This window comes from Oxyura jamaicensis, chromosome 4 (assembly GCF_011077185.1).
Source record: "Oxyura jamaicensis isolate SHBP4307 breed ruddy duck chromosome 4, BPBGC_Ojam_1.0, whole genome shotgun sequence".
In the NCBI taxonomy this organism is placed as follows: Eukaryota; Metazoa; Chordata; class Aves; order Anseriformes; family Anatidae; genus Oxyura; species Oxyura jamaicensis.
This window is the reverse complement of record NC_048896.1, coordinates 18,241,485-18,263,071: the sequence shown is the minus strand read 5'-3', so window position 1 is coordinate 18,263,071 and position 21,587 is coordinate 18,241,485. Positions and strand designations below refer to the sequence as shown.

Sequence of the window (21,587 nt, the reverse complement as noted above, 5' to 3'; positions counted from 1 at the left end):
CCTTCGCACAGGCCCCCTTCATGGAAACTCTTCCCACTGCTCTCTGTTTTTACCCTTAGTGAACCCCATCAGTGATCCAAATCCAGTGAGAGCCTCTCCCTTTCCGAACACTCTTCTGCTCATTTCTAGCAGCTGGTGCCTGCACTTGCATTGCCAAGAAATGAGCTGATTTCCCACGCACAGCTGGCCCACACAGTGTTCTGCCTTCCTGCTGTGATACACTTGGATGAAACCCTGGTTTTCTGACCCAATTTCTGCCCCCTGCGTGCAGGCTCCAGATATACCTTTGGGTCCTGCTGTTCCACGAGCTCCAGGGAATCCGACAGATCCCGGCTGCCCTGGAGGCCCTGGTGGCCCAGGGATTCCTCTCAGGCCAGCATTTCCAGGAATTCCTGAAAACAAGCAGCAAAATGTTCTTGCATCACACATTCAGGCCAATTCAGCTCACAACTCCATATTACAGCTTCTGATCTTGCACTTAACTCATAAGATGGGTGAATAAACTATTTACTTAAAGAAAAAACTCCAAATCTCTTTTCACCACCGCTACTAGCGTAGCATTTATCCAACTGTGTATTTGATAGTTCCTTTTTTTTTTTTTTTTTTAACTCAGAAATTGCATTCTTCATCAGCCACCAAGTGACAGATGGGAATAGTATGCACACTGAATGACTACACTGATTACATGAGTTTTCAAGTAAAACATTCCAACAACTTCCACTGTTCTTTCAAACTGATACCTTGATAACAATGTGAGAGCATGCCTGCTAGTTACACCACTAACCAAAGACACTTTTAGCCATCCTTCTGGGTAGGTTTGGGTCTAGGGAGGGAATGGACTCAAGTGTTGCAATGGAAGACTTTAAACAAGACCTTCTTGGTTAAGCCTCAGCTGAGACAGGCCAACCAGGGCTAAGGAAACTACAAGGTGAGATTGTTCCAGTCATGCAACGAACTGCAGAACTTGGGTGTCTTGTCCAGTACCTGCTGGTCCTTCTTGGCCAACGTCTCCTGGGCCACCTTTGAGCCCATTCACTCCAGTGCTTCCTGGGTAGCCTGCTTCACCCTTGAGCCCTTCTCTCCCTCTCTCCCCTGAAATGACAAAAGCATACAGCACAAGCTAAACTGGAGGTAGGCCTGAAGAAAAAGAGAAACATGTTAGTCTGCCGCTGCAGCACTTGTGTCTGCTCAACCATTGTCTGGGCTCTGGACCAGACTCCCTGGATGGCAAAAACCAGCCCAAGTTCCCAAGTTCCTACTCAGGAAGTGAAGTGGGACCCAGCATTAGAATTGGGCTTCTTTTTTATTATTATTGTTATTCATTATCATCCATTTGTGGCCCACTTGGATTAGACTCCTCAAATCTCATTTAGAGGACAAGACTGAAGTATTTAGGTTTACAGATCGCATACAGCCCCAGACTGGACAATGTTATCCAACTTAATTTCCAGAATTTTGCACTCTTGAAGTGAACCATCAAGGGCTACTTTACCTGGGAAGCCTGGGTCCCCTCGCTCTCCTTTCACTCCAGCACTGCCAGGAACGCCAAGAGACTCTCCCTGGTCACCTGGAAAAGAAAGACGAGGTGAGGAAGCCATTCTGTAATTGACTGTGGGGAGCAGCTCTCAGGGCTGCTCAACAGCCATGTTTATGAAAATAAACCGTGCTTATACTGCAAATTCAGGAGGTAAAAAAAAGACAACAGCAAATGATGTACCTGAGGTGTTTGAAAATGTTTATGAACAGCAATGGAAGGAAATACACTCAGGGCACGTTCAGACAAACATTTATGGGCAATTTCACAACACCCTACCCTTTATGTCACAAGCTGATCAGTGAGGGTGCCTCTTGTACTGTCTAACATGCTTCATACAGTGCTGTGGCCTAGATTTCAAAGGATCATAAAGTTTTAAGACATTTGGCTTGGAACTGATCTCATCTGAATGAATGACATCACATGGGGACTTCTGAGCCAGTCGCTGGAGAGCAAGGGACACTTCTAGAACACTGCCCATTCATTTTAGCCATGAATCTTAGGACTGCATGTACTGAAAGACCATGTAAACTATGAAAGATTTCTTACCCTTTGGACCAGGGAGGCCAACAGGTCCTGGGAATCCAAGCGGTCCTGTGATACCATCTGAACCCTGAAATAAAAGCCCAAAGCTAGCCTCTGCTTTTTATTCTTGCTGTTTCAACTTTGGGTCATTGGGGATAACAGACTGCAAAGATGTAGGAAGAGATGTTATCCAAAGTGTCATTCATCAGTACGAGCCAAACATACCCCAAGTTTTGTGAAGAAAAATCCTGCCAGCTTCTGGACAGCTGCTTTGCTACAGAAGTACCAATTAGAACAAAGGATTTTCCCAAGAGCTCTTTGAGAAAATGAAGATACTTAAGAAGATATTTACCCTCTCTCCTGGCATTCCTGGAAATCCTATGATACCACGTGCACCCTTCTGTCCTGGCAGCCCAGGCTGTCCAGATGGACCAGGGAAGCCTGGCTCACCATGAAAACCTCTCTCTCTGCTTGCTGACCCAGCAGGTCCAGGAAGACCCGGCTGTCCACGGCTTCCTGGGATTCCTTTATCACCTGAGTTTATATAAAAGAGTACAAATCCATTTCAAAATACAGACACTCGGTTTATTTAGCCAACTGAGCTGTTACCCAAAACTCTCCTTAGAGAGGAGAAAGGGATGAGATAAGATCTACAGAACAGAGCCTCAGAGGAAAACAGTTTTCTCAAAATTCAAAGCTGCCATATGCAAATCTTGCTGAAATGTGAATGGCAGAACAGAAGACAGTAATGCTGCAGGCTCTGTCAAGAGGGCTGGCCATGATCCCCCAGGAGTAAGCACAGTTTCCGAAGAACTGATACTGGCAACTAGTGACAATGTTGTGACATACCTCTAGGTCCTGGGAATCCTCCAAGTCCAGCTAATCCAGGATCTCCTTTGTCTCCTTTGAATTGCAGTGCCTGTTCTGGAGGCCCAAGAACAGGAAGACCAGGTGGACCTACATCGCCTCTGTCACCTGAAGAAACACAAAATCAGATTATTCTGCAATAAGATTGCCTAACAGACAAAGGGTGTAACACTAGAAAGTGGCAGACAGTAACAAAACTTCAATTCCACCTTTGGCAACCAGACCAAAGAATTTCACAAGAACAGAACACAGCATCCAGAAGAAAACATTAAATATAGAGAGACATCTCCAAGAGGCCTCCAAAGTCCCTCTGCTGCACAGCCAGCAGAGCCTTTTAACTTTCTCACCTTTTTGACCTTGCAGTCCCAGAACTCCAGGGCTTCCTTTTCCTCCAGCTGCGCCAGGAGCTCCTTTAAACCCATTCACCCCGGGGACACCAGGCAGGCCTGGCATGCCAGGGAAACCAAGCAGGCCAGAAGATCCCTTCTCACCTGTAAAGAGAAGTTGAGAAATAGAGAAAATTAGTCTCTTCTGGTACACTGCATACCCACCTAGCTGGCAGGTGGAAGCAGGATGGGTCTGGCCAGTAAAACGTGATGGTGTAAGCACAGCGGGGCCACTTCTCTCATGGGTCTCCACTCATGATACTTCTCAGTTTGGCTTTGAGAGCTTCACCTTCCTTCCAGTGGAGAGCAAAACCCAATCAATTTCCATGAGAGCAACCTGCAGTTACACACCTGCATTTCCCTCCCCCTAAAATAACACTTGGTTAATAACCAATTACTGTATTTGTGCTTAGTGGCCATACAGATGGTAAAGCTTTACTTCCCATTGGGATTGTGCTTCATGTGCTCCCTCCTATGATATTTCCCTTACTTCATTATTTCATTCACTGTTCCTCATTTCTTCAATTTTCTTGTTTTTCTTACACGATTCTTTGTCCTGAGGGGCCCACGTCCTTAAACTGGACCTCCTCATGACTATAATTTGATAATTAAATCCACCATACGTAATTCACAACTCAGCAGAAAAACAAATGCATTCCAACACTAGTTGAGAAATCATCTTCTTCTGATGAGGATGGCTTAAAATCAATGCTAACAAGGTTATTTTTTGTTGGGCACAGCAATCTCACACTGTCCCCCGATGGAACACATACCTTTTGGCCCAGAGAAACCTGGACGTCCATCATGACCAAAAGGCCCAGGTGGCCCCAAGAATCCTCTTTCTCCAGGAGATCCTGGAGCACCATCAAGCCCCGGGAAGCCTTTCATTCCGGCAGGACCTTGAGGACCTACATCCCCAGTCAATCCTTTGACTCCAGGAAGCCCTGAATCAATACAAGAAAGAACTCAACAGATTATGTCACACAAACACGGGGGCGGTTTAGTGGACAGCTTTCCAAGCTCTTTAAACATAGCATTGTTCTAATGACAAATGGACCTTATGGCACATGCAGCCTACTAGAAGGCATAAAGTTTAGAACTGCAAAAGCATTAGTCATCTAATAATAAAATACCTATGAAGAGGGTTACTGCCTACATCACTACACCACTGGCGAGAGTGAAACCCCTTATGATGGATCCATTTTTGTCTCCTTTACCAGATACTAAAGTACAGAGCATCAGTCTTACCTTTACCATCAAGGCAGCCAAACCAGGATGGGGAGCATCATTAATGCCAGCTTCTGCTACCTACACCCCATCCTTTGGGTGAACCAGAGATCAATTGGAGAGTGTTTTTTTTTTGTTTGCTTGGTTGTTTTTTTACAAGTTTATTTTCCACCTTGGTAGCTGAAGTTCTCAAAAGCAAATTGCTTGCTAAGGGAACAAGCTTCTGATTGTGTTGTCATGAAACCAACACCGTATACACTCAGTTTTGCCTCTAAATGTTTCAGAATGTTTCTAGCTGAAGCTTTGTGATGGTTTACAACTTGAAATAAAGGCTGAAACCATTGAAAACAGAATGCTTAGATCCAAAGTAAGGAAGAGAAGAAAAAATCAAGTGATTCTGAAAAATGGCATTTGCAGCAGTCACACCCAGTATATGAGCTTCATTGAACCCAGGAGGAACATTTTGTGTTACAACCCAGTATTTTTTTTTTTAAATTAGCAAAAGAAAAAATGGCTGCTTTATTTAAAAAGACAAAGAAGATACACACATCAGCTTTGTGCATATTAATGATTTCCTTATAAGTTTCAGGCTTTGTTACCATCTGAGCATTCTCACTACAATGGTTCTTTGCCTTCTGGCTTGATTAGCAATAATAAGGGGTATCACCTATAGTCAATGCAATTCTTGTAGCATTAAAAGCTAGGTTGTTAGTCCATGAGCTTTTATGCTACACTGCATTTTCTCACCTTGACAGCCTATGTGAAGAACCCATAACCAAACAGTGTGACATCAGAAATGGGGAGTTGATGATAAATGGAAAAGAAACATGGTGAAGGAAAAAACAGATACAATATGTAAACAGAAAGAACAAGGATAAAAAGAAATTAATGATTCAGAGAATACAGCTGAAATGTCTTAGTCATTTGGAGTTTATCATCCTAACAATGGAAGGTTTTTAAAAGCAGTTGAAGGAAACAGTCATATATGGCATACAGTCCATAAAAGTAAAATAACAGGGAAGTGAAAGTCATGTTAGCATTCAAATAAAAAACTTCAACACTATAATTTTCATCCTGAATGCAGTTAGTGCTTTCATTCATTTGTTGCCACCATGTTCCAGCACTGTCATTGTGCATGTCAGAAGAGAATTACATCACAGACCATTATCTACTAATTCCCAGGTGCCTCTTGGCTTGATTCTTAAATCTTGCATTTAATGTTATCATGAAACTCTCTAGACAGTGGAGCTTGAGAGATACTGTTGTACTCAAGTATTTTTTCCCTGTAAAGTGAATGGAAATACATTTCTTTTCTGCCCTCAGTGTAGAAGATAAGCGCTTCTTCTAACAAAGCCAACAATTTTCCAATCTGTCAAAATCACATCTCCAACAACCTCCAACATTAGGAATTAATCATCATGAAATTGGGAAATGAAGATACAGCCAGACTGTAAATGCAGAGCTGTTAAAAATATCAAGATATGTTCTCCTTTCTTTCTGCTGTGTTTCGTACAGCTTTGGGGCACCATTTCTAGGCAGGAAGATTCCAGCAGTCAGAGGCAAAAGACTCAAGTTCTGCACTCAGTTACCCCTGAGCAGGGGTAGGAGCTCACTCCCAGCAAATGCCATGCCTCTCCCACACTTCCTCAACATTGCGACGCTCAGCTACTTGTCTTCATTTGAAGATGTTACATACCTGGAGCTCCCACCAGGCCAACCGATCCCAACGGTCCTGGTTTTCCCTTAATGCCAAAAAGACCTCCAGGGCCAGGAGGTCCTCGCAATCCAGGGACACCGGAATAGCCTGGATTCCCCACTTCACCTTTAACACCTAGGAGGCCTGGTCTCCCATCCAGCCCTGGGAACAGAGATGGGAGGTTACAGAACAAATAAAATAAAAAAACTGAGTTGTAATATTCAATAATAATTTCAATGAAAAAGAGAGTTGTAATAAAAGTCTGTAAATTGCATTAGATTCTAAGAGAAAACCACCAAATCCCAACCTGCAGGCAGCTTAGAAGATTGTTGACAGAGTATCTTGAAGAGATGGTAAAGAGGAAAGGTTTTTGAAAGAAACAGTTTGATATTCCCAGATGCAAGCAGCAACAGTGCTCACCTTTTGGTCCTGGAAATCCAATATCACCTGCAAGCCCTTTATCACCTGGGAGTCCAGGTCGGCCACGCTCTCCCTGGGCTCCACTCTCAGCACCAAACACATCTCCAGGAGCTCCTTTAGTTCCAGCTAAGCCTGAAGGACCCATCTTCCCAGGCAAACCATCTGTCCCATCCAGTCCTGGAAGTCCTTGGGACCCTTGCTCTCCTCGAGGTCCAGGGAAGCCTTGAAGAGAAATACAGTAAATGTCAGACAGCAGAAGTACAGGCTATTCACTCCCAATACCATATCTAACCAAATCAACATTTAAGAAAATTTCAAGCAAGAAAAGGCTGTTTGGAAAGCTGCAGAATGTTTCAGTACTGGATTAGAAACTATGATTGGTGAGAAAATGTGATGAAAATGATAAAAACAACTGAAATATCCTTTCAATTTTTCTTTTTCTTAAAAGAATACATTAGGAATATCTTGGAGCTGAAGCTAAAAGTCTTACATTTACAGGCTTGGTTTCACTAGATGGCAGATTAGGCAAAAAGGACAAAAAAGGAGGAAGGTGACTACTTCAGGAATCAGACAGGCAGTATCTCACTACCACCACCATCCACAAAAGCTGCTACGATATTTTCGCACCTTACTTGTAACTCTTTTGATAAAATATTGTATACATTAATCAGATAACAAAAACTCTTACCGGGTTCCCCTTGTAAGCCAATTATTCCTGGAGACCCTGGCTGTCCTTTTGACCCATGTAACCCAGGTTGCCCTGGAATGCCAGGAAAGCCTTTGCTGCCTTTGGGACCTGAAGATTAAAATATCAATGAATGAATAGCAGAAGACAAAAGTTTAGCACCAGAAAACAGGGTCAGATCTTTTCTGCAAAGCTAGTGCTTGAAACACTCACTGGATGCACAATTTAAGCTAAATAGCTTCACAAAACCACGGCTGTTACATCAGATATGTAAACACATATGATGAGGTTCAGAGGCTACTTGAAAGGGGAAAAACTGTGCAGTCATTATGATCCTCCATGGGATTTAAGCCCAGCCCCTCTGAAGAATAAAGAATACTATGCTGTCAGTTAACTCTGGAATAACTATCACTCATAGGACGTTAATTAGCAGGTATTATCTTCAGTGAGGACTAGGTGCTACTTGGTAGTCAGCCTGTACATGAGGACCAGCTCATCTCCATACCTGGCAATCCTGGGAAGCCGGGAATCCCAGGGGGGCCATACGCTCCAGGGACTATGCAGGGCAAGGTGATACCTAAAAGAAAGAAACACTGACTTTGCACACAGACCTCTTTGGAGAGTTGTGACTACTCAGGGGCTGCTCATAGACATCAGCTCCAGCACAAAGAAATGAGCAAGGCTCCTCTGCAGTGTGGGATGTGGCAGGGAGCGAGAGGGAAGACAACCTCACAGTGTCTGATCTGCTCACATATTGAGAAGGAAACTTCAGGGCATTTTCTACTTTGACATGAGAGGATCAAAGGTCAGTTCTCAATTCATTGCTGTTACCTTGATTTAAGGCATCCAGTGACAGCACAGCTCATTTAAAAACGATTACACTCATGATAACATATCTACACAGAGCTGTAATAACGCTTCCATTCTTACACAAAGCCAAAGTGCTCTATTTTCATCCGAGACAGCAGTTCCTCTTCATAGTCAGCATTAGGTTTAAGGACAGAGATTCAAAACTGGAATAACCGTGATCTAATTTATGCTTTTTGAGAAAATATTTGTTTGACAAAGTAAAAGTTAAAATGGTAGTAACACAAAATAAAAAATCCAGCGTTGCTCTTCTGCAGTCCTGTGTGAGCCTAATGTGGAATGCTTTATGCAGTAAAAAGTTGAGGTCCATCTCTGAGACATTTCCTTCTCAGACACAGTACACTAAAAATGACATTTTCAAGCAGCAGGGCAGCAACTGGCATGGAAAGGGAAGTTGAATTAATTCTGTTGTATTCACATCACATGGCTTTAAGGAGTGTCTTATGTGAGTTTTCCAAAACCAACCCTGCACAATAGCATATTCTGTGTCTTATGTTATTAGGCACAAGCAGAATGGTTGGACAACAGTTACTTCATGTAAGGATAACTGAAAAGCAGATAGGGCTGTTTCCTCCTGTGTTTTGCAAAATCATGTAAGCAAGGCTTAGTGTGAAAGTTATATAAGCAATACTGTTCCCAGCTAATTAATACCCTACAGAATCACAGTTTACAGAATAATATCCCAATATCAAGGAAATTAATTACAAAACCATCATGTCAGGCATAAAAGCAAATATGGACAACTCCAACGTTTTTGAGTAATCATCTTATGCTGGATAAAATCAGTCTTTTGGAAAAGTCTAGCTCAGTATTTATAAAATTAATAAATACTGAGCTAGACTTTCCCAAAAGCAAAATTGTTTCACTCTGATTTACTGCAAAATTCCTCAGTGGTGTCTTTGACGTGGTAACTTCAATAGCTCACAGTCTCTTTTTAAATGTCTTTCCTCATTTTTACGATAGGGCCTTTCAGACTGGGTAGTATGAGATAGGATTATTTCTTCCACCCACACACATTTCTTTAATATTAGATGAAACTTACTATATCAAAGGGTCTTTTAATGCTTTCCTAGTATTGAGGGCATGATGTATTCACAAGTTTTCTTACACATTTCCACGGGGGTGCAAACTGAACTGGCTACAGCCTTTTCACACTTTCCTATATTTTGACTAGAGATAATTTCCACAAAAGACCATTCACTTTTAGCAAAGCTTTAACGCAGCATTCACAATAAGCTGACTTCTGATGTGCTGCACAGAATATCTAGAGTTCACATCATGCACAGAGCAGTTTACTTTTACTTATCTTACAATGCAATTTTAATTCAGTGGATTTTGTGAGACAATTTACCAAAGATGTAAGCATTCGTAGTTATTAATTAATAAAGCTTTCAGCATTTAACATGTTACTTGGCTAAGAAAAAAAGCTTATGCAGACTGTTCCAGGAGGACACTAACGCCAGCTCTCTCCTCACCCCACAGCAACAGCACAGCATGACACATGTCAGGTAACGTGCCATCCAGCATGTCTGCGCAGCCTTCCCCTTGCTACTCTGGCCTACCTCTCACCTCTCTCCAGGTTTAATATTCCTCTGCCAAGCTCCTCAAGGTGCAGTGGTCTTATCACCAAGACTTTTGAACTCAGAACAACAGTTTATCAGTTCAGAAACATATGCAACCACATCATCTGCAAATATATTGTTAATACTGTATTATTGATGCTTACAGAATTACAAAAGTAGAAGCCTAAGTATGTAAAATACTCATGTTAATTCCTACTCTGTAAAAATCTAGAGCTCTTTTTATCTCAGTAACAGTTCTGAAAACTGATTCAGAAGTCCCAGATACCAGTGAGTTACCATTATTACCTAGACAATGAAGTAGGCTGTGCTTTTTAAAAACTTCATTTAACTGTCCTCCTAATTACCTTTGGTGTAAAATGGCCCTCCAGCAACAGCCAGTGAGTAGGCTCCATCCAAAACAATTAGTGTTTGAGTATTCAGCTCAGATACTTGCTGCTTATTATCTGCGTCCTCCTGAGCATGACAACTTGAGAAAGCAGTGACTGCTATGAGAGGTCTAGTGAGCCCACAGAGCAGTTTTAATTAATTTAAAGAGCAATCTTTAACCTAATGCCATCTTCTTGCCTGGTACAAGAACAGCAGTAGGTTTAGTGCCACCTAACTCGTAGCAGCTTTGCACCTGTTCAAAGTGAGAGCAAAACCTACCCGGGGGTCCTGGAAGACCTGCTTGTCCTGGAAGGCCATCCAGCCCTGGGTCACCTGGCGGCCCACGAACTCCACTAGGACCTGGATATCCAACGCCAGGAGAACCAGTCTCTCCGTGATGGCCCTTGGTGCCAGGTAATCCTGGCAGTCCTTTTTCCCCTGGGAATCCCAGCGCACCATCCCCCTGTGCACAGCAAAGACAATTACAGCCGAAAATCCAAGAGACGTGGCAAGAACGTACATCACTGGTATTTTAGCAAATGCATAAAAGTTTGGTCAGCTCTGTGCAAGTTTCAAATGCGCCTGGGGAGGTACATGAAAACCACTGTAAATCATCCACCATCATCTCAAGATGCAGGAAAACTCAGATACTATTAGAAAATATGTTTTATGTTGTGTTTGCCAAAACATTAAGTATTAGATATTCTGAAAGATTAGTTTGTGTGTCATTTTAATTGATTAAAAAGATTCCGGTGTGGTTTTTCTACTCCAAGATTTGACTCGTGCTGATGGTGTCTTATCTATGGACACAACATAAAACAGCATTAGGGCCTCCCCCACAACAGGAACTTTATTGTTTGACCGGACAGCCAGAGGCATTGGCCAGTGCCGATTATTAATCTTGATCAAGACAAATCTGTGCTCAGGAATGAGCTTTTTTTGATGTATTTGGAGACTTATCACACAGACAATCAGGGCTAGTAAACCAGGCCTTTCTGATCTTTCTGCTCCTTACTGCAATCCTAATGCACTGCTGCTAAATTAATCTGAACTTACCGGAGGGCCTGGCGGGCCTGGCAAACCTGAAAGTCCATCCCTGCCAGGAGTTCCTGGGATGCCTGAAGGTCCTCTGGGCGCCGTCGCACCACGGTCCCCACGAGCACCTCTGCCTGTTGCATAGATTGAATCTCCTTTTTCTCCCTTAAGGCCTGGAAGACCTTGCTGGCCAGCTGAAGCCTACAGAGCAAAAGATTAAAAAAACAAAACTGCCACCACCACCAAACAAACAAACAATCAGGCACACGAACATGCAGAGAAAAGCCTTTGCTGTTTACAAATGTCATGTGAGGTCAGGACACAATGACTGGAGCTAGAAGGAAGCTCCAAAGGGTTTCCTATTGTATACGTTATGAAAAAAAGAAAGTTTGGGTATTTCCAAATGTTTCAGTTAAGTCACTACAATTTTACAGTGGCAAGTCAAACCTGGGTATATAGCACTATAGTGATCCACCAGTCTTGGATGGCACCTGGAACACTGTATCAGTCATGATTTAACAGGGCCCAAGTATTGGAGGATTGAGTATTTATTATTACACCCTATTACTTGGTGTGCTGCATTCACCGACATTGATGAAGATACTCTGAAGTCATTTAGTGTGCTTAGACTGCATCTGAGGCAGACAGCTTTTATAGCTATGAGCAATGATGCGGACAGAGCTCATCACCCGATTTCAGGTCTTCTCTCCATACAGAACATATCTGCTTCCACAGGTGGCCCTCACTTAGAGAGAACCCTGGGTCTAATCTATGTGTCCCAAGAGGCCCTGGGATGAATAATTGTTACTGCTTTTACCCATGACTGCTAAATTCTCAGACCTTAAGAACCATTTCTTCCCCCCTTTTTACATGATAATTTCTCTACTTTCTGATTCTTTTCACAGATCAGTTTCTGGGTTTATTTTTTGTCCAAACAAGAAATTATAAAAAAAATATGTTCTGGTTTAAATGCAATCAACATCAGGAATTGCACAGGGGCACTTTTTCTCCTGTAATTCATGACAACTGATACAAACTCTTCCTTGTCTTACCAGAGGGCCTCGCAGTCCTGGCGCGCCCACAGTGCCTGGATCTCCACTAATGCCCTTGATCCCAGGCACGCCAGGGATTCCCGTTGGACCTTGTGGACCTGAGATGCCTTTTACACCAGGTCTTGTAACTCCTCCATCACAAGCACAATCACCTGCCTCTCCTGGAAAACACAGTCAACACCTCAAAGTCAGTTTCATTCGGATAAAGACCCTTTTATGGTTTCAAGAGCTCCAAAAGCAATATTGGGACAAAACCATTCTGACATGATATGATGTTGTGCCTACTCTGCTCAGGCAATGAGAGTGTCAAGCGAGGGAAAGCTTTGGCCATGTTAATTTCTGTACAACGCCCACCACCAAATTACCACGTGCAGCATGAACCTCAGCATTGTCTGGTACATCATGCTTATTTCCTTGACCTCTTCCCGAAGGTTTCGATTCTCCAAAGCAGATGATTTTTAAGGAGAATTTTAGGACAGAAGTCTTGTGGATCTTAAGGGACGGTTGCATGTCAGAGAAAGCAAATCTGTACTCCCACTCACAGGAGGTTACAATGACCCTCAGCTGGATATCTTTATCTTTTCTGGAATTGTAACTGGGCGAGGATCCAAACCACCACAACGCACAGTGATGTTCGCATCATCCCACTTTAGTGTTCCATTACACACTAAGCCCCAAATTCTCATAATTCTTAGCACAGAGGAGAATAAGATTATGTTTCTCTGTCATTTCCAGCCTATTTTAAATACAAAAGCAGAACACAGGGCTTTCTCTCTAAGTCTTGTTACATCTTATGGCTTTAAAGCACAACTTGTTTAGCTAATTGGGTATGAGGCGCTTATCTGCTCATTTGCCGGAGAAGAGCAGGAGGTAGAACATAGGATTTTAGTGGCAGTGCTGGGCACTGCTCTCTCTAAAACGTAAAGGCTGCTGCTCTTTTTATCCACCTCCAAGCTTCTCTGATTTGCCATAAACACATTTCCACCTCCTCCCTTAGGTTATTAATCACATGGAAGTGAGATCATTCGATTGTTGAAAGGTTCTTCCAAAAGAGAGACAATTACCTTTGTATCCCTTTGGACCCAACGCTCCTGGAAGCCCTCTCTGTCCAGGCTCTCCGGGGACCCCAGTCCTTCCATCCAGGATTGCGCCCGGGAGGAATGAAGGGCCTACATGTGGAAAGAAAGTGAGCAAAAGCCCTGAGAAGGCTGTATTTCCAGCTCATTAATTACTTATAATGGCAGGGATGCAATTGAGAAATGGCACTGGATCAAGCTGCAGCTGTCTAAGTTACACAAAAAGATGAACTTAATACCATGGGCTACAATCCTCTGCTACGTTTGCCTTTAGCTTCCCATACAGAAGAGCAGAAGATCTTAAAAAGTGGATGCAGCTGAGTTTTATTCCTCTGCTGCTCTACTATTGCAATTTTTCAAAGACTTAATAGCTGCCCAAAGAACCAACCCAACTGCAAACAGGTTGTATAGAGAAGCACAAATGAATTTGTTCCTGGCCTGTCCCCAGTGCAGCGTTATGCAGAGGATCAGATGTGCCTTCACTGCTCTGGGAGAAGCTGACACTCGCATGCAGGGACTCGTGGACAGAAGTTGACAGAAGAACTAACCAATGTGGTGGTGATTGTGGTGACTGGCTACTGCCTTTTTTGTTGGTGCAGAAGTTACTGTGTATGAGCAACATCTCTGCTACTGCTGGCATGGTAGAGTCATTCCCAGGGCTACCTGCCTTCTGCAGAGCTTCTCATCAAGTCCCTGCAGTTCAGGAAAGAGACTAAGTGGCAAAGTGGTTACGGGAATTCCCCTGTCCCTCACTTTACAGCTGCAGGACTATTCTCTCTGTCTCTTTATACGCTGAGAAATACAATGAAACATGAGCTGACAGAAACAGCAGAGGGTGATCCAACAGTGATCTAGCATCATCTGAAACGATGGTGTCTGAAAGCCCTTCCCCTCAGTGACAACAGTAAAATGGAGTGCCAACGAGCACGTCTGATGTTCTGTGGAAACAAACTGCAGCCATCAGCTAAAAACAGCTACCAGAGTTTTACTGACTCTGCAGAAAACTTAGCAGGATTTGACTGACAGATAGTTATTGGTAAGACGGCAGTTATTTCTTCTCCATGGAAAATAATTTCAGAGTATGTTCATTGGCTCCATCGCTGGAGTGCATCCTGGTTTTGAAAGTTTTGCTCTCAAGAATAAAACAGGCTGCTTGAACTCAGTTTATGACAGAATATTAAAACATAAGATTTGCATAAAATCGTCCCTTTTTCATTTACTATTTATCTTCTGAGGAAAGCAAAACATACATAATTAACCCAATCAAGGCATATATACAAATGAGCCTGTAAGTATGAAATCACATTTCTTTAGGTTCATAAACTGTCTCTTCAGGCATCCTGTCTGATTCCTGGTGCCCGAAATACCTCCTCACAAGATCAGGCATTTACTTCAGGTATTCATAAGGTCACGGTCTCTTCTTTATCTAAGCCAGTACCAGGGCAAACATTATTTGGCTTTCCTCCCATCATCCTGCACGCTGTATCTCTAACCTCCTTTCTTTTCCCCAGCTGAAACATGTTTCCTAGGAGTCAACTGAGCTGGCTCAGTTTCATGCTACTAAAACAGTGCAAATATAGAAAGCTGAAGAAAAAAGTGTACATTTTAACAGGAGACATCTGAGGATGTTAGCCTTGGGGTTAGTCATTACATTTGCTATATGACAACCCTACATTCACTGGGAGAAATCAAGTAGCTACATTTTCATGCTACACCCTTACTATGGACTACGTTCTCAGGTGACTGCCTGTTAACAGACAAAATAATCCAACCTAAGGAGACAGAACTGGTACTTAGTTTGGGAGATGCAGCACCAGTCAATGCAAACCTATGAAATATCAGGCTGGATCTGCCATGCTTAGGAGACTAGCCTAGAACTTCAAAGTCCTCTGTTTCATAAATTGTGGCAATTAAACCTTGTGCTTCAGTCTATCAGGTTGCCACTTTTAAAACTGTAACTTTTTTTTTCAGTTACACTTTTTTTTAATCCTGCTGATAAATATGTTTAAAGTTGTGAGTTACAATTACAATGGGATGTCAACCAAGCCTTTAAAATTTACAGATGAGTAATGCTCACTGGCAAATAAATAAACACATAAATGATTATTTGTCTTGTTTCACTATGAATGCAATATAAAAATAGATGTTAACAATGTACATACGTGATGAGCCAGGCAATCCTGGTGCTCCTGGCAGACCCGGTAAACCACCTCTACCAGGACTGCCTGGTAATCCAATTGTTGCTCTTCCTGGTTCTCCCATTTCACCCTTCACACCTGGAATCCCTGGAGACCCTCCGAGGCCCATTCCATCTAGACAACATTGACACAATGAGCAGCTATCCAGCAGCAAGCATATTCTGATATTTTTACTATTATGAAAATTACTACTGTGTCCTGAACTGTAACCATGTTAGCAAAGGACAATTTATAATGGCATACAAAGGAAAACTTACTAATTGTAGCTACCATCTGGCTCCCATTTACACACTCCTTTTGGAGGGTCGTATTCAAGTCCCACTAATAGGTTAGATCATGAACTATGGAGGACTGCAATTTGTTTATTTTCATATTGCATTTGAGTGAGATATTTATATTTGCCTTAGTAGTTCCTAGCTCTGGATCATCGCTGGTCAGGACTTCACAGGTGTGAAACAAAAACTTTCAAATGAGATTTTTGGTGGGACAAACGGGTACCAACTACAGGGGTTTTATCTAGCCAATATGATAGCTCTCTATTGCAAATACGAGAAGTCATTCAAAAAACCCTAATTTCAACAACATTTGCAATTAATTAAAATGTTCCATTTATAGGAAAGGTTTTGCCAATCAACTCATTTGAAATAGAATTCAAACAACCTTCTGTGCACCAAATATTTACACCTGAAGCCTTGAAATGGGCTGTAATCATTGTGTAATTCTGCTCCAGCCAAGAAAACATGCTAGGTCTTCCTGTGCCATCCCTGACTCATACTTCTTACAGGGCAGCTTGCAAATCAGCCAGCTGAAGAAGCAGGGAGAGGCTAGACCCAACACCTTCAACATCTTCAGGCTGGCTACTCAGAGTCTTCTGAGCAAAAAACACACAGCAAAGAGCCTGCTAAGGGCAATTAGCAGATGCTTTACCTCTCTCCAGGCCTGGAAACCCTGGAGCTCCCGGAAGGCCTGGTAAACCACTGCCCCCTTCATCTCCTGGAGGACCAGGTATTCCTGGGTTTCCAGGGTCACCTGGGGCACCTATTAGACAAACACAGAAAGACAAAGAAGAAAAACTTGTGAGAAATTCTGCTGAAAGACTCTGTTCAGTCTACTAACTCAGTGGCCATATTGCCAGTAAAGGCTGCAAAGCCATTAGCAGTAAGGCTGTTAGTCCAAGTCCATGGTTATGGGAAAACTTCCTCCTGAGCTCTGGAAGAGGTTGTTTAAAACTTGACCGCATGTGAAAGCAAAATAAGAGACATCACACAGCTTGTCTCCTCATTTTACAGCTTCAGAGACTGTTCCTGCCCAGACTGTTCCTGCCCAGGACTCGTTCAACTGTGGCATTAACCAAGCTCCTTTTCCCAACAGTATTCTTAGCACACTGAATGTCAAATAATAACAGAATGACATTCAGAGTACCCATTTCCATGCAACGTAAGAAATTACCATTTTTCCATGGTAATAATTCCAGAAATAAGACACAGTGGTAGCCTACATTTCCCCATGCTCACACACAGTCAGCCTCCTAGGAGCTGAACATTTCATTCTGCCTTTAAACATACCATTCTGCAACCTGGGAATGAAAGGTTTATTGTAATCTCTGGTATTATACACCTGGGACCAAATGTATCTATATGGTACCAAAACAGAACTGAAAGGGAGAATAACAAAGAGATATTTCCAATTCACAATGTGGAAAAGTGGTAAAATGCAGTAATAATGAAAGTTGGGATCAGAGAAAGTGCTTTAAACTAGTTCCAAAGCAAAATGGAAATGTGTACCTGAAATGACTACACCTTCCCTGTCAACAATGATAGGAGGGCCTGGGGGACCGATGTCACCTAATTCGCCCTGTAGAAGAAAACAGATTCACACCATTATTAGAGATGTGGGGTAGAAAGGAAGGCTGCTTGTCATGAAACAGACTGTATTGTGGTAGCAGGATCTGGTCATTCACTGACTACACATCACTCTTCCTTGGTGAAGAATTCACTTGTTCACTTTGATATTCTGCTATTCACAATTATCTGCAGTCCTGATTTATTTGCTCTTCCTGTTTCATAGAAATGATGGCTGCTTAAGACAAAGTGCTTGCTAGTATCCAGCTGTCCTCTGAAGGCATCCTGTTACCTCAACAGAGAGCGGACATGTATACATCATGTGTTCTGAAGACCAGTAACCATATGTGCATATTGACTTAGTGGTCACATAGACCATTTTTTTCAACCTGTGGTATGAATATGAATTCATAGCTGCTATGAATATAAACATTTTTAAAAGCATTTATCACTGTAGCTATCTGTTGCCTTGGAACCCTGAATTTAAATAACAGGAAAATTGATTCCTCCATAAAATCACATAAAGAGAATAAGCAAGTTGTGACAAACAGTGGTATCGCGTCTTCTCCTCGCTCTAACGCAGTATTAAATCCTATTTAAAACAGGAAGTACAAAATTTGACTGTTGTCCAAATCACCTTCTTATGTAATATATAATAAACACAATTCAGTGAGCCAAGGCAGTGCAACACTTTGATGCTTCTTCCAGTATTACTGCTCTGTACATAAACTTCTACTATTCTTCCACGTGCTCTTCACAAAAAAGCCCTTCAGCACTTGCATTTCTCATGCCTGCCAACCATACACCAATTTTGGTGGCAGATAGGTTGTTGTCACAGCAAACTCCTATCCCACCATTTTCCACTCAGTTTCCAGATGTCTGACAGCCTTGGCAGCTATCTTAACATCCACTTACTTCCATCTAATCTTGCCTCAATTGCCCAGTACATGTGGCATTGGTGTTAGGATGAAGAAAACAGGAGACACTATATATACAACTGTTAAGTCATGAAATTATGTGAACAAATGTTGCAAATGTATTAAAATATCTGAGCGTTCGCAGTTCAGCAACCGTTAAATTTTATTCTCATCGATAAAGTAAAAGAGGGAGTGAAAAACACTGAAAATCACAGTCATACAAAGGTAAAGAGGGGGGCCTGACTGGGGCAAAGACATTTATTCATGCAAATATCTTTACAAAAGCAGTGCTTTAGTTTTTTCATATGAGAATTTACCTTTGTGCCTTCAACTCCATCCAGTCCTGGATAGCCTGGAATACCCGGATGACCCTGTACAGTCACACAGGAGAACATTTTTACACAGTGAGACAGTAAGCCAGTGGCTAGCTGAGACACCTGCAGTGCTTGGACTTGAACCACAAACCCAATTCATAGTATTACAAACTCTGTCAAGCATCTGCAGAAGTAATAAAGAGAGAGAAAAGTGATGGTATCAATTTCTCAGCACTCACAAAATACCTGAGCCTTTAGGCCTCCTTGTGCTGGAAAAATTCTGAGAACTCATGAACAGGCATGGCGGTGTCTCAATGAGGAGGGCACTTTGGAGCTCTCACAGAACTCCAGAAATGCTTGAAGAGTCTCAAATGCTATTTTCCTTGCACCCCACACTTTCTTTTCACTTTGATCCAACTCCATCAACCCCTTGGTCCTAAAACATTTTCGATGCCACTGGGAGATCCAGCTTTCTGCTATCCATTTTCTGGTAGCATTCTCTCAGACACCAAAGCTCCCCTTCTGGATGCATGACTGGAAATCTACACTGAAGTGATCTATTTTTCTCTATTAGGTAATGTAACAAACCGAGCCCAGTGTGGATCCCAAATCCTACTGCAACTGCAGAAAAAAAATGGAATATTCCAAGAGCTCTGGAGTAGGGAACCTTAATTTTAAACTCCCGAAGTTGTGGACAGCTGTCTTTGACAGCAGCTCATGTTGCTTTCTTGAACAATTTCCACTGGTGCATCTGAAATTAGAAGTGCTTCAGCATGTTTTCAGCCCCTTGATCACCTGGCCATTTCCACTTGGTACACTACAAAAAGGTAGCTGCAAAAAGGTAAAAGTGAGAGACTTTGGCTGTTCCATAAGGAAATGCAATTTCCAATTTGTGGAGGTGGTCCCCTGAACACATAGGGATAACTACAGAAACAGTTGAAGAGATCTAGAGACGGACTTTCCAGTTAGTGCTCGCTAGTTTTATAGGGCAGATGCATTCGTGCATCAGAGGAGAGCTTGGAGCCAATAAAGAGATCAGAAGATCGTAAGCAGGTAGATGGCTTCTGCAATTGTAAGTACAGTAAAAAATAAAAGAGCATTTCACCTTTCTCCCTGGAATCCCATCCGATCCATCCAGTCCCAGAAGACCCTAAAACAGCAAAACACATTCTGTTCAAAGCCTCCATGTCAGTCTGGTCTTATTGTATCAGGCTCCAAGATCTCAGTACCAAAGAATGAAAAGGTAAACTTTCAAAAGGAGAAGGTACCACTAATATTCCATGTCTTCCACATACTAACAATCATCATTGAAATAATTCAGCAGAACGATTGATAAAGGACCTCTTATCTTCTTTAGTCATTGTCTTGCTAATCAGTAGTTCTAGTTAAGTAAGTCATGGTGTCTTGACTTAGTAGAAAGTTAGGTAGGTAGTTTGTAATTACAAAGCCATGAAGCTTAATATGGACAAATGCTTCCTATCTTGATGATTTGTTCTTCACATGCAGAACAGAATGTCTTGGTCTTTCTGTTGTGTTAGAGCACCATGTGTCTGCAAAATCACAGTGATTTGAAGAATTTATGGCTGGCTTTCAAAAAAAAAAAAAATGCTTTCAAAAAATAGGGAACACACAGGCCTGGCAGCGTCAAGACCTCCATGAAATATTTCTGTATGCTTTTCTTGGACTGCCATGCTTGTATTCATCTTTAATCTCACCTTTAGTCTGAGACTGTACTGAGAGAACTATCTGTTGGATCTGTTGTTGTATGACACTGACTACTATGGGTCCCAGTCCTATGACTGGGACTTCTACATGCTTTGGGAATGCTTGGTGAAAAGTCCACTTCATGAGACTAGCTTGAGAACAGAAATGTAAGGACTTTGTCAGGTTACTTACCCTGCCACCTGGCAAGCCAGGCACACCTTTTTCTCCTTTTTCTCCAACACCTCCAAAGCCCTGAGGAAAAACATCAACATTAAATCCGTGGTCTGTCTGCAACTTAACAGCACAGCCCTAAGACAGAACAAGCACAAATGCAACCATTACTGTAAACAGCACAACAGAGACACATAGGAAACAGACTTTTTCTTCTGAGCTTCTTCTGCCCCAGAAAGAAATCCCATATCAAGCAGTGAAATATGTGCAGTGCATTATCTTCTTCATTCAATGCAAGTAACACCCTATAAACACCCTGCAAGTCCTGCTAACTCCATATCATATTCTACATTTTAAAGTGCTTTGAAATCTTATTTCTTAACACCAGTAACTCAAGGCAGTGCTCAGAGCATACTTTTTCACTTCTAAAGCCTCAGAATGACATAAAAATAGCATTTTCACGCTCAACATTTGGAACTGTTTGGTGGCTTTCCCACTCAGCAAGAAGTATCAAATCCAGAGATGGAACACCAGGATTTAATTTCAGCAAGTTACAGTAGTTAGGCAATTTTCAGGCTTCAATCATGAAATATCTTATGCTTGTGGTTAAATTCACACATATGTTCAACCCCATCAGCTTCAATGGGCCTCTTGTGATGCATTAAGCTAAACATGCACATAATGGAACATGTCCAGAAAGGCTAATAACAAACTGTGCTTCATGAACGTTTTTATTTTGTTTTGTTTTGTTTTGCACACCATTATAAAGAGAACAGCTGTAGGTTGGAAAAACTGGCAAACAATTTATCTTTTTGGTCAGAACTTCCACAAAATATTTATTCCCCAAACTTATCTAAAGAACCTGTGTTTACAGTAGGTTATAAGCTGGGAAATAGCTCTCTGGAATCCAGAGATAAATTGTTGTTGTTAATTCATACAGGGAAGATGCTACACATTCCTGGGTTTATGAGCACTAATGCTTAACAGGCCATTTAAAAACTGGATATACATATATATATAGAGAGAGAGAGAAAGAGAGAGAGAGAAACTGCCAGACATAAAGATATGCATATGTGCTTTACAACTTTAAAGTAACAAAAAATATGTATAAACATAATTAAAC

General features: G+C 42.0%; 1 protein-coding gene across 2 annotated transcripts in view; it reads right to left on the bottom strand.

Annotated features, from left to right (window-relative positions):
- Positions 1-21,587, bottom strand: part of COL4A6 (collagen type IV alpha 6 chain) — a 132,975-nt gene that overhangs the window by 11,790 nt on the left and 99,598 nt on the right. Inside the window, exons 14-36 of one of the 2 annotated variants that reach the window (XM_035324641.1) lie at positions 20,486-20,545; positions 19,695-19,739; positions 18,593-18,646; positions 17,302-17,371; positions 16,445-16,555; positions 15,482-15,631; positions 13,308-13,412; positions 12,244-12,404; positions 11,213-11,392; positions 10,436-10,619; positions 7,846-7,917; positions 7,344-7,451; positions 6,656-6,877; positions 6,236-6,397; positions 5,287-5,295; positions 4,086-4,256; positions 3,274-3,417; positions 2,909-3,034; positions 2,412-2,593; positions 2,084-2,147; positions 1,493-1,567; positions 985-1,092; positions 285-392 (exon numbers count right to left, since the gene is read on the bottom strand). In XM_035324641.1, the coding sequence (XP_035180532.1) occupies positions 285-392; positions 985-1,092; positions 1,493-1,567; positions 2,084-2,147; positions 2,412-2,593; positions 2,909-3,034; positions 3,274-3,417; positions 4,086-4,256; positions 5,287-5,295; positions 6,236-6,397; positions 6,656-6,877; positions 7,344-7,451; positions 7,846-7,917; positions 10,436-10,619; positions 11,213-11,392; positions 12,244-12,404; positions 13,308-13,412; positions 15,482-15,631; positions 16,445-16,555; positions 17,302-17,371; positions 18,593-18,646; positions 19,695-19,739; positions 20,486-20,545 (2,671 nt within the window). The remainder of the gene's footprint in view (positions 1-284; positions 393-984; positions 1,093-1,492; positions 1,568-2,083; positions 2,148-2,411; positions 2,594-2,908; positions 3,035-3,273; positions 3,418-4,085; positions 4,257-5,286; positions 5,296-6,235; positions 6,398-6,655; positions 6,878-7,343; positions 7,452-7,845; positions 7,918-10,435; positions 10,620-11,212; positions 11,393-12,243; positions 12,405-13,307; positions 13,413-15,481; positions 15,632-16,444; positions 16,556-17,301; positions 17,372-18,592; positions 18,647-19,694; positions 19,740-20,485; positions 20,546-21,587) is intronic. The other variant, XM_035324642.1, reaches the window with a different exon arrangement.